Source organism: Pezoporus wallicus, unplaced genomic scaffold, assembly GCF_028554395.1.
Source record: "Pezoporus wallicus isolate ANWC-B61680 ecotype Strahan unplaced genomic scaffold, APGP_CSIRO_Pwel_v1 contig_5787, whole genome shotgun sequence".
Taxonomy (NCBI): Eukaryota; Metazoa; Chordata; class Aves; order Psittaciformes; family Psittacidae; genus Pezoporus; species Pezoporus wallicus.
Window position 1 is genome coordinate 1583814 of NW_026637253.1, and position 12675 is coordinate 1596488.

Consider the following 12675-nt stretch of genomic DNA (forward strand, 5'->3'; position numbering starts at 1 on the left):
GACTGAAAGCAACATAAGTGACAGGAGACCCATTTTTGAAAAACATTGTTTTTTAAAGATCACTTCCTCTTTATATTTCTCCAAATAGGCAGGAACAAAAACCCAGTAGATCATAAAAATGTGTTGCCACAGGCAAACAGATCGGAAGGGGCTACAGGTGCTTGTAATTTTATTTAAACTTTTGCATAGTATGAAAATCTAGAGAAGACAGAGTAAGAGGGGAGGGAAACCAGTAAGGTGACTTCCAGAAATGCCAGGTACCCCTGCTCTACTGAAAAAAAAAAGGGGGGAGGGGAAAGAAGAAAATAAAGGCTTGAAAAAAAAGGAATGACAACAAAACCCTTAGCAGCACTTCATAATTGATAGCTTCTTTGCCTTCCAGTATCTGAAGGGGGCCTATAAGGACGATGGGGAGGGACTCTTCATTAGGGACTGTAGTGATAGGGCAAGGGGTAATGGGTTAAAACTTAAAGAGGTGAAGTTTAGATTGGATATAAGGAGGAAGTTCTTTACTGTAAGAGTGGTGAGGCACTGGAATGGGTTGCCCAAGGAAGCTGTGAATGATCCATCCCTGGCAGTGTTGAAGGCCAGGTTGGACAGAGCCTTGAGTGAAATGGTTTAGTGTGAGGTGTCCCTGCCCATGGCAGGGGGGTTGGAACTTGAGGAACTTAAAGGAACTTAAGGTCCTTTCCAACCCTAACTATTCTATGATTTATAGAAAATACCTAATGCCAGCTTAGTCATGCATCCTCTACCCTGCTTGTCTATTGTCCCTATTTCTACATTACAGTTCTATTCTTGTATTTTTGAAAATTTATTGTGTTATGAATTACTAAAGTCCAGACCAGATTGGTTTAGTTTTAATGTACTTAATATTTTCTGTTTGCATTTTGAAATTTTATTATTATTATTATTGAAACAAGAAGCAACATTAACTTGATTTTAAGCTTTATATTTCATAACCACTTGGCTATAAATAACGGAAACTCATCTAAAGGAGCTGGCAAGGTATAATAAAAAAAAAGCTTTTGAAAATGGTCACTTTATTAAATGTAGAATTTAGAAAGCCTTGTTCCTCCCATCTGTTTGTTTTCATGGCATTTTGTATTAGGGAAGCAGCGCTTTTAACAGCTTACAGTTGAGAAGTGATCAGCCTTTGACTCCCCCATGGCCTGCAATCTGTCTCTTGCTACAGCACTAATCTGGCACAGTGATACAAGTAGAAACCTTGTGCCAGATCCTGCACTGATATATGCCTCCAGCACAGTCCTATTTGACTTAAGTTGGAAATGCATGAAGTACAAATCTATGAAGGATTTCACTCCCTGTTCTAAACCAAATGACTTTTAGTCTGGTCTGCAGGTGGTGTCAGGCAGTTTAACTCCATTTATTATCTCAGCAGAGTTATGCTGATTTACAACAACCAAAAAGCTGGTCCCATATGTACAAGCTGCGCTATAGCAATGAAAATATTTCAAGGGAAGTTCTGCCAGAAAAACACTCTACTCCCCACATTATAAACCTATGTTGTACTGGAAACAATGGATTCTACACTCCCACTCAAAGCCTTTGTTCCATTAAATACCAGGGAAATCTACCATGAGTGTGAAGAAACTCATCTGCCAGACTTCTTCACATCTGCTCATATTGCACAAGTTGCAGCCATGGAAATTCTCCTGCTCCATTTGTTGAGCAGCAATGCAGGAGAGTGGCACTCCACATGCTCATGGAAGGAGGAAAATAATCATGAAGTGATTAGAGAAGACAAAATACAAATTGGGAAAAGATGCACTGACATCTCATTGGAAAGGCTCTGTGGATCAACACGGAGATCTGCAAAGTTATTTGCAGAGACCAAACCAAACCAATAAAAAGTATCAAAACTCTGGAAGGGGCAGAGAATTAGTATCCAAGATTAAAGGTTTTGCCAGTTAAATCTGAGGCAAAAATATCCCAAGAAAATTTGACCTTAACCTCTTATTACTTTGGTATCTTGTTAATACATTATCAGATTCAATTTCCTCCATGCCTAAATGAGGTAAAAGACTAAGGTATAGAGTGAAAAATACTAAAGTACTTAATGATAGAAAATGATCAGTTATATTTTGGGCTTTGAAAAAGCTACGCGAAAAGCTACTATAACGGCTACAGAAAGACTGTGTTAGATACATACTTTAATTAAAGTGAAGCATTTCATAAAAGCAACAAAACACCAAACAAAGTTGTGGAATCAACCAAGGGGTTTTTAAGGAATGGTTTCAAAGAAATGTTAGAAGCAATATAGAAGGCATTTAATTACAAGTTTAGAATAGGTGTTATGATTGATGCTTGGAAGAACAAGGAACTATTGATCATTAGGTAGAGGTTATATTCAATTTCACCTGGTTTATTTTAAAACTGTCAATGGCAAGATACACCCTAATCATGAAGTGTTATTTTATTAATTTGCAGAAAAGATTTTCTAGATATCTATACTTAAAACTAATCCCTGCAGAAATTTTAAAAAAAGAATGGAAAAAAGTAAATTAATATTTGAATTCAGACCTCATCTTTGATAAATTGAACTTGACATGAAGGTTGTCCAAGATTTCATATCGCTCAGAAGAAGCGGATCTGGACAAGCATGTAATTTCATTTCCCAGTTGAAAACTTTGCTCAAATTCTGCAGAGCTGTTGTCCCATGAGTCGTCATCTGTGGTAAAATCTGGATTATGAAGAGCCATGCACTGCAACCTGTCACACATTTTTTGGGGAACATAACAAAACAAAACAGTGGTTTATCTTAACAGGTGGTAGATGTACCTGACCTTGCATATCCTCAGGGTCACTGAGAGATTTTAATGGAAAAATTGATTGACAGAGATCTATGCAGTACAGACTGAGCTCCCCTTGGTGACACAGCTGGGTAGACTGGGAGAAAGAGCAAAGCCCCCGTGATGTTTAGGTGCACTTGGGAGAACCAGCTCTCTAACGCACCAGCAGATGTACCTCAGGATTTGGTGTGTAAATCCCCTACAAGGATCCCTCCTATAGCTCTGCTGTATCTTTCACTGTACCTGATGTAACACCACATGGAGGAAATAAGAGCATACAGCCTGCAGATGCCTATTCTTAGGGCTCTCCAATCTCTCTAACCTCAGACTTTACATCTTTCCCTTCCCCATTTCTTTCCACTCAAGGTCATTCAGGGTAATTCTCTGTTTACAAGCCCTGCTATTCACTTTATTTCCCAGAAGGTTTTGTGTTGGGATATAAGAAAGAACCATGCACAATTAAATAGAAGAGAGCTTAGAAAAAGATATTTTGAGTGAAATGAAAGTGCCTCACCCATTTTCCTCTGAGGAAACCTTCAGTAGTGGTGTCTTCTCTGTAAAGCCAGTTTTTTTTGACCTTGAGCTGAATAATTTGGAAAAATTGAAGTGATACCTTTGAAGGAGAAAAAAAAAAGATAAAATTAAACACAATAAAAACAGTAAATCTGAAGTACAATGATTGACTACGGTTCTAAATAATATTTGGCACAAGAGCATCTAACTAGCTAAATATTCTTCAAGAATGGTGTTCACCTAAATCAAGGTTTTCGTTAAGCTTGAACTAGTCATGGTAGTTACTTCCTTACGGTCATGGAGGATGCTACTTAGAATCATAGAATCGTTATGGTTGGAAAGGACCTTAAGATCACCTAGTTCCAGCCCCCCTGCCATGGGCAGGGACACCTAACGCTAAATCATATCACCCAAGGCCTCGTGCAACCTGGCGTTAACACTGCCAGGGATGGAGCATTCACAACCTCCCTGGGCAACCTATTCCAGTGCCTCACCACCCTCACAGGAAAGAATTTCCTTCTTATATCCAACCTAAACTTCCCCTGTTTAAGATTTAACCCTTTACCCCTTGTCCTTTCACTACAGCCCCTAATGAAGAGTCCCTCCCCAGCATCTCTATAAGGCCCCCTTCAGATACTGGAAGGCTGCTATGAGGTCTCCATGCAGCCTTCTCTTCTCCAGGCTGAACAGCCCCAACTTCCTCAGCCTGTCTTCATACGGGAGGTGCTCCAGTCCCCTGATCATCCTCGTGGCCCTTCTCTGGACTTGTTCCAACAGTTCCATGTCCTTTTTATGTTGAGGACACCAGAACTGCACATTGTACTCCAAGTGAGGTCTCACGAGAGCAGAGTAGAGGGGCAGGATCACCTCCTTCGACCTGCTGGTCACGCTCCTTTTCATGCAGCCCAGGATAAGGCTGGCTTTCTGGGCTGCAAGCACACACTGAAGCAGGCTCATGTTCATTTTCTCATCGACCAGCACCCCAAGTCCTTCTCCTCAGGGCTGCTCTGAATCTATTCTCTGCCCAACCTGTAGCTGTGCCTGGGATTGCTCCAACCCAGGTGTAGGACCTTGCACTTGGCATGGTTAAACCTCATGAGGTTGGCATCAGCCCACCTCACAAGTGTGTCAAGGTCCCTCTGGATGGCATTCCTTCCCTCCAGCGTATCAACCAAACCACACAGCTTGGTGTCATCAGCAAACTTGCTGAGGGCGCACTCAATCCCACTGTCCATGTCAGCGACAAAGATGTTGAACAAGACCGGTCCCAACACTGATCCCTGAGGGACACCACTCGTTACTGGTCTCCAGCCGGACATTGAGCCATTGACCACAACTCTTTGCGTGCGGCCATCCAGACAGTTCTTTATCCACCGAGTGGTGCATCTATCAAATTGATGTCTCTCCAATTTAGAGACGAGGATGTCATGTGGGACAGTGTCGAACGCTTTGCACAAACCCAGGTAGACGACATCAACTGCTCTACTCCTGTCCATCAGTTCTGTAGCCCCATCATAGAAGGCCACCAAATTGGTCAGGCAGGATTTCCCCTTAGTGAAGCCATGCTGGCTGTCACCAAGCACCTTGTTGTTTTTCATGTGCCTTAGCATGCCATCCAGGAGAATCTGCTCCAAGATTTTGCCAGGCACAGAGGTGAGACTGACTGGTCTGTAATTCCCCGGGTCATCCATTTTCCCCTTCTTGAAAATGGGGGTTATATTTCCCTTTTTCCAGTCATCGGGAACTTCACCTGACTGCCATGATTTCTCAAATATGATGGCCAGTGGCTTCGCAACTTCATTTGCCAGCTCCTTCAGGACCCGCAGATGGATCTCATCAGGACCCATGGACTTGTGCACATTCAGATTTTTAAGATGGTCTCGAACCAGTTCCTCTCCTACAGTGGGCGCAAGGTCTTCATTCTCACAGTCCCTGCATCTGCCTTCCAAGACTTGGGTGGTGCAGTCAGAGCCTTTGGCAGTGAAGACCAAGGCAAAGAAGTCATTCAGAACCTCAGCCTTCTCCAAATCCAGGGTAGCCAGTTTCTCCCGAGAGCTTCCTGAGGGGGCCTACATTCTCCTTAGTCTGTTTTTTATTTGCTATGTACCTGTAGAATCCCTTCCTGTTATCTTTAATACCTCTAACTAAGTTTAATTCTGACTGAGCCTTAGCTTTCCTAACCTGGTCCCTAGCTTCTCGGACAACATCCCTGTGCTCTTCTCATGCCACCTGTCCTTGCTTCCACTTATTATAAGCCTCTTTTTTCAATTGAATTTTCCTCAGGAGCTCCTTATCCATCCAAGGAGGTCTCCTGGCCCTCCTGCTGCACTTCCTTCTGGTTGGGATGCAACACTCCTGAGCTTGCAGCAGGTGATCCTTGAATATCAACCAACAGTCTTGGGCCGCTCTGCCCTCTAGGGCTGTATCCCATGGAACCTTCCGAAGCAGCTTCCTGAAGAGGTCAAAGTCTGCTCTTTTGAAGTCCAGGGCAGTGAGCTTGCTGCACGCTCTTCTCACTGTCCTGAGGATCTCAAATTCGAGCATCTCATGATCGCTGCATCCAAGGCTGCCCTGGAGCGTCACATTTCCAACGAGCCCTTCCCTGTTGCTGAGCACGAGGTCAAGCATGGCACCTCTCCTTGTCGGCTCCTCTATTACTTGCAGAAGGAAGTTGTCTTCTACACAATCGAGGAACCTCCTGGATTGCTTGTGTCGGGCCGTACCGTCCTTCCAACAGATGTCAGGGTGGTTGAAGTCCCCCATGAGGACAAGGGCCTGCGAGCGTGAGGCTTTTCCTATCTGTCTATGGAGTGCTTCATCCGCAGGTTCTCCTTGATCAGGTGGTCTGTAACAGATCCCCACAGTAATGTCTCCCATACCTATATTCCCTTTAACCCTGACCCACAAACTCTCTGTGGACTGCCCACCTGTCCCCAGACAGAGTTCCATACTCTCCAGCCTATCCCTAACCTAAAGAGCAACTCCCCCCTCCCCACCTGCCAGGCCTGGCCTTCCTAAAGAGCCTGTAACCTTCTATTCCAACACTCCAGTCATAGGAGCCATACTTATTCATATAGTTCACATTAATATACTTCATAAACATAAAATAATAGGATCATTTCTGTCCTGTAAATTTCATTTGAGACATGGATCACCAGAAATCTCCTAATATGTACAGCAACCTCAGCAGCCTTCGTATTAGGGAAGAAAGCTTTGTCCTGCAGCACAATCCTTGCCAAACAGTTTCAAGTCTTGGTCCTGGTGCTGCATAAAATTAATAGAGAGTAAACTCCCTCTGGCCATACTGCAGCTTAGCACTGTTAAGAAGTCTTTTACTAAAACATAAATCCCATTTTAAGAAACAGCTGAATAAAATCAAGCACAATCACAGGGGTCCAGCTCTGGGGCAGGCTTCTGGGAGAGATTAATTGAGCCATTTTGCAATACTCAAGACCTGGCTCTTCCATAGACATTTCCCATCAAACCACCATTATTCAGACACACTCGGATTTATTCTGTTCAAAACTGTCGCCACCCACCACCAGAAAGTCCCAAAGAAATCTGCTAGACATACAGTCAATATGCAGATAGTATTATTCCCAGGGACATTTAGAAGAAACCTAAAATTTCTTCTGCTATTGCTGGACTGAAAGGGGAAAGAAATTATAAAATCATAGACAACTAATTAAAAAATATACAAATATGTCTGATAATTCAATCTCCTAAATGTAAGGACTGTCCAAAAAGAAGGATCTGTGTATTTAACCTTATAGCAAATGGAAGACAGTGGAATTTCTTGTAATTTGTAGATGTCTGTGTGAACTCACACTCTGTAAAATTAAAACCTCCAGTTAATGCTTCAGCTTGCTTGTTTAGTACAGCTATCTGTCTATCTAGTGATATTCTAGGCGTGGAGCAACTGGATATGGTTATATCATCTTTGAGTGGCACAAATGTCATTCAAACTCTGCTGTAAGCACCATATTTGCAATCTCAGCAGAAGAGAATGCATGAGTTACAGAGACTGAATTATCCAGTACCTCAGATCAAATGTTGAGAAGATTAAAATTCAGGTGCTACATTGCACTGACACTTCATCTGTGAAGAGATGAGTGCATACTCTGAAGCTATCTAAGTGCTTCCATTTTTAAATAGAATAGCATTCACACAAAAAGTTCAAGTGGAGAAACTCGTGTATTTTGAAGAAAGTGCTATTCAAATGTTATCATGGCCTTAGATGTAAAAGATTACCTAGAGCTTTTACAAAATATAATCCGTAAGGGTAGCAAAAACACTGTCAGGACTTTAAATGTGTGCTTACCGAGCATTGCTGATATGCTCCTGATATGCAGGCTAACTCCTGCATCCCACTATATTCAAAGTTTGCATCCAAAGGTGACGATTTTAATGATGGACCTTGAACTTGCACAGTCAGAAATTTAACTCATGCAAAGACTGATTAGCTGTTTCTGCTTTTAAAAAAATGATGCCACACTCCACAAAAAAAGGCTCTAAATAAAATATATTGTATGCTCTTCTGATCTATCCTCATATTGCGCACACCATTAACCTTTCCACGCTTACTTTTCTTCTTTTTCTCCTAGCATATGTACACTCTGAGATTAATAACCATAAAACTTTCTACAGAAACTTCCAATTTCTTCTAATTGTTAGGGCTTGATACCAACACTGCTTTGCTTTACATAGGCATACATATATCTACTGGCAATCCCTCACCTCGGCAGGTCTTAACCACTGCTGTGAATGACCATTATGCAAAGACAGCTGAAGGCCAAAGCAACCTCAGCAATGGCAACCATAAAGGGAGAATAAAAGGTTGGTGGAAGGTTGTTTAAATGACAAAACCTGAGGTAAAGGATTCAGAATGCTAGTTAAAGGCATCATTTTTGCTTTCTTTTTGATTAATTGTTATGCCCACCTGCCAGTATAGGTCTTGCTGCTTTTAAATGGAACTTTAAAATTTAGAGTTTTACAGATTGCCAAGAATGGAAAACACAGTAAAAATGGAAAAGGTCTTCAAATAAAATGAAAACAATTAATACATGACAACATCAATTTGCAGAGAGTAAAAATACATGGACAAGAATAAGCAGCAGGAAGCAGCCAGGCTCAACAAAACAAAAATAATTAGAGAAAAAACAGAGGAGCCTCAACTCCCCCATGATGTGATTACTCTAATTAGAGAATGAAAGTAATACAAACAATAAAGCTAATCAAGGCATATAAGAATCTTGAAGGCTGAAACAAAAGCCTACAACAAAAGTTGTAATATCATGAAAAAATAGCATGGGCTATAAAAACAAAAGTAATCCCTAAACAGAGAGACTAATGCAAACTCTACTGTGCCCCTCTTACTTCTGCAGAGACACTACTAGGGAGAATTGGTCACCCACTTCATTAAAAGATAACACATAAGATAATCATCTGCAAACAAAACCTAAGAAGGCCCAGAGACCCCCTGCTATTAGAGGAACAAGTCTACAGTGCTCAGAAACCTTAGCATCATTCTTGGTGCTCCTCAGCCCTGCAAGTGGGTGGCAATTGACATTGTCTAAATAAAGGAAAGAAATCAATGTGACACATTTCAAAACCTAGGATAGTTTACACTTTGAAGCTTTTTCACAATCAAAATACTTAGAAACTTTGGTTTTACCTAGATGCTTGAATGGAGTTCAATCCATCTCTATTAAGCAATTCAGCAACATTACCAAGGAGCTAATCAGGAGGTCAGCTCATTAGCCCAATGTGGATAGACTCATTCATAGGACAAGGGGACTGCTCTGGATTTATACTACGTACAGCTGAGGAGCTGGTAAGATGAACACCAATTGTCTTCACTGTTCTTCTCTCACGGTTCAAACTCAAAAATCATTCGCATTTTATACATCAAATATGAGACATGAAATAAGTGCATTTACAAATGTATATATTTATATGTAGACAGGCACATGGATTTTCACACAAAAATATTACCATTCTCATTTCCCTTTCATTCAAAATTCATTGGAGAAAACTAAAACCAAAAGCTACTGAAAAAAGTATTTGACAAAGACCTTTTTAAAGACTCACAAAGCATCACTCACATGGAAAGATCCACGTAGAACTGACATCAGGAAAAGAAGAGCATATCCTGCCTCCTGTACAAGCACTGCTGTGGCCACATTCTTTCTCACATTTGTTACAGTTGGGCATGGTTTATATTTTAATTAAGAGAAATCTTTCAAATAGAAGTTTGTGTTCTTAACCACTTGGATACTGCTGTGAATCGTATATACAGATTCTGGCTCTCTCTGCAGAAGTATAGGTTTGCTCTGAGGAAGTGTGTTTCTTGAGCTGGTTGTTCACAGTCAAAGTCATACTTTCCAGCTGCTAATCTTTCAAGCAATTACAATTTCTGACTGTCTCCATAGTAACCCAGCATTGTAAGAGGGCTGTCCACACCCCAGATGAAGCCCTAGTTGCCTGACAGCAGCTGAAGAAGGATTCCACCTGCAACACACGGCTGTTTCCCATTACCTGCAGGTGATAGCTTCCAAAGTCTTCAGGGGACTTTGGATGAAGTCCCTAAAGAGAACTCTATTCTTGTTGTTGAGCATCAGACCTGCCCCACTACCACATTTTTAGGCATTTCCTAATGTGCCACTTTAGAGGAAAGGACAGGGAAGCCTTTGTGGTTGCAACTGTTGTTCAGCAATAAGCCACCTTTCAATCCCAAATACCTTACAGAAGAGGACACCAAAAGATATAAGCACCCAAAAAGAAAAACCTGAGTAAGGAAAAGACCATACTCATGCTAGTTAGCTTGCAAATACTTAAGATAGTCACTAGGTTTGGCTAGAACCTATTATTTAGCCTTGTATTGAAAAGCTTAATCATGCTACACAATCCATTAAGTTTTCACTTCCTATAATAAAAAGGATATATTTTAAACATCTGCTAATAAAATGCTTCATCTGCCATATCCTATGTCATGCATGCAACTATCAGTAAAAGCTATTTCTGTAACAACAGAAAGCAATAATTCCTACATCTACAGAAAGGATTTGATCAGAATTGAAGAAGAGGTAATATGGAAGCATTATGCAAGAACATCAACAGTTTTGAACAGAACTTATTGGAAATTTTACTATATCAAAAATTAAAAGAACCTCTTCAGGGAAAAAGAATATTAAACATGCACAATGCAGAAACAAATTGAAAAGCAGAGAGCTTTTTACAAAAAAAAAAAAAAAAATTTGAAAAAGAGAACACCACACCGGTTTTTGGCCCCATTTGAAACACATTCTTCCACCAAATATGGTATTTGTCATTTTCTGTTAAAGTCCACTTTTGGACAATGGTTATATGGTACAAATTGTGCTGACCAACATCATAGCATTCAGCTTTTAAATATTTACTGTGTGCTAAGCAGCTGTTAGCATACATCTATCAACATTATGATATGTATGTGCCCACACAGAGACACAAGCCTCCACCATGTCTTCTCCTCAGTGGCAGCACGTCATGGGGAACTGTTATGACTACCCATCACAAATGAAGTATAGTCAATTGATACACTAAGAGTCAAGGGAAGGATCAAAGACTCAATAGCTTACATCTCTGAACAGGCTCTAGACATTTTCTGATGACTGCTTTATGGTAGCATCAACTAAATCAGCAAATAACCTCTAGACCCTTTAAAAGCATACACCATTAAGATGTCAGAAAAATTTAACAGTGATAGCATTACTTTATACAGACTCATTTTCTCTTTGACTTTCCTAATTTTCTATTAGACAGGACTGTACAGAATTCTCCATAGGACTGTGGTGCTGGTACTACCTGACAGCAAGACATTGCAAGAGGCACAGCCAACTGGCAGGTGTCATATTGAGAAGCGTTTGCCATGCTAAGACCCTGAGCAAGTAAAGAACACGTTTAAGAAATATGAAATGTGTGCTGAGATTTTCCAAGACAAAAATAGTTCCTTATGTAGGGCTCACACAATGTGCTTGCTTCATTCACTTCTGGATTTAAAGAGTGAACACATCCTGCAAGAGCATGTGGTAGTGGTCTTTTTTCTTTCATGTGTGCAATATTCTGAAACTTTAAGAAGCAAGGCAATTTTAAGTTTAGAAATAGCTTGGAAATAGAGTTCTTCCTGTGTTTGGGTTTTTTCGAATCAAATCAGGCTTTCTAGGGTTCTTGTACTTCCCTGAGAAATTAATTTTTCAGATACCTCTAGGACCTGATATCTCCTTTTCATCAAGAGTCTTTGCCTTCCTCTGTCAGGGGAAATCTCCACCAAGAAGACATCAAGATGTGGTTAACAGATCAGTGCACCACTGCAGTTGGTGAAGCTAAAAGAATGTACTTAAATCCTTAAGCTGCCTTGAAGTTCCTCTGACTAACTAAAAGGAATAAGATGTTCTCCACACATTTCTCAGTCTCATGTCAAAGCATCACAAGGTCCCGCCACCCTGTGGGAGGAGCCAGGAACAGAGGGTGGCTGTGGGTCTGGCAGGGCCATGACCTCCCTAACCAGGGCCTATCCCAGAGCAGCCAGCAAGGGAACAGGAACAGGACAGGGACAGGGACCGGGACCACCCCAGAATTTCATGACTGCCCAGCAGGGCCAAAGTGATGAGGCAGGTCAAAAAAAGCCTGCCCTTTGAAGGACTGAGAAGTTGCAGTGAAAAGGCATAACTGCTGTTTCCTCTTCTCTATTTTCTGCTTCAGCAAAGAAATTGGAAATCTACAGGAGATAGCATACAAAAACCGCAGACACTCTGAAGGAGAAAATACATCTCAGGAGCAGATGCTGCCAAAACAGTTTAGCTGTTGGCAACTGCCAGCAAGCTGAAAATTTTAAATAGGCAGCAGTAGCTGGTATGGGTAATGGTCCAACTTCCAAAACCCCAGTTTCTATACAGATTGCACAGATAACCTGTTAAGAGGTATTATTCTCAATTGCTGCAGGGAAAAATAAATCTGCTATAGGGAAGCAATTTATAAGCAACACTGTAAGCATGGCTACGCTTGTAATACTTTAGCATATTCTGCAAGCTTGGCTTTTAAATGCCAACATTTCTCTTTGGTGTCCACAATGGGCTTTTAGCTTAAGCAGCTGTGATGCTAACTAAATTTATGACAAATAAAGCAAGGTTCACACATTTTTTGTAGTCTGTGAGGCAAACCCAAGAATCTCAAAAATTAAGGAAGTTGTCACAACTTAATGTTTTAACTATGTGTCTGACCAGACTCTCTTAAAGATGCAAGATGGAGCACTCAGATGATGGAAATACAAACAGAAGGATAGATCTGAGAAACAAACGTATGATGTGACCAT

At 41.0% G+C, this 12675-nt stretch overlaps 1 protein-coding gene across 1 annotated transcript in view; it reads right to left on the reverse strand.

Annotated features, from left to right (window-relative positions):
• Positions 1-12675, reverse strand: part of OCA2 (OCA2 melanosomal transmembrane protein) — a 189865-nt gene that overhangs the window by 139620 nt on the left and 37570 nt on the right. The window contains exons 3-4 of the mRNA XM_057404472.1: positions 3328-3426; positions 2545-2733 (exon numbers count right to left, since the gene is read on the reverse strand). Coding sequence (XP_057260455.1) covers positions 2545-2733; positions 3328-3426 — 288 coding nt within the window. The remainder of the gene's footprint in view (positions 1-2544; positions 2734-3327; positions 3427-12675) is intronic.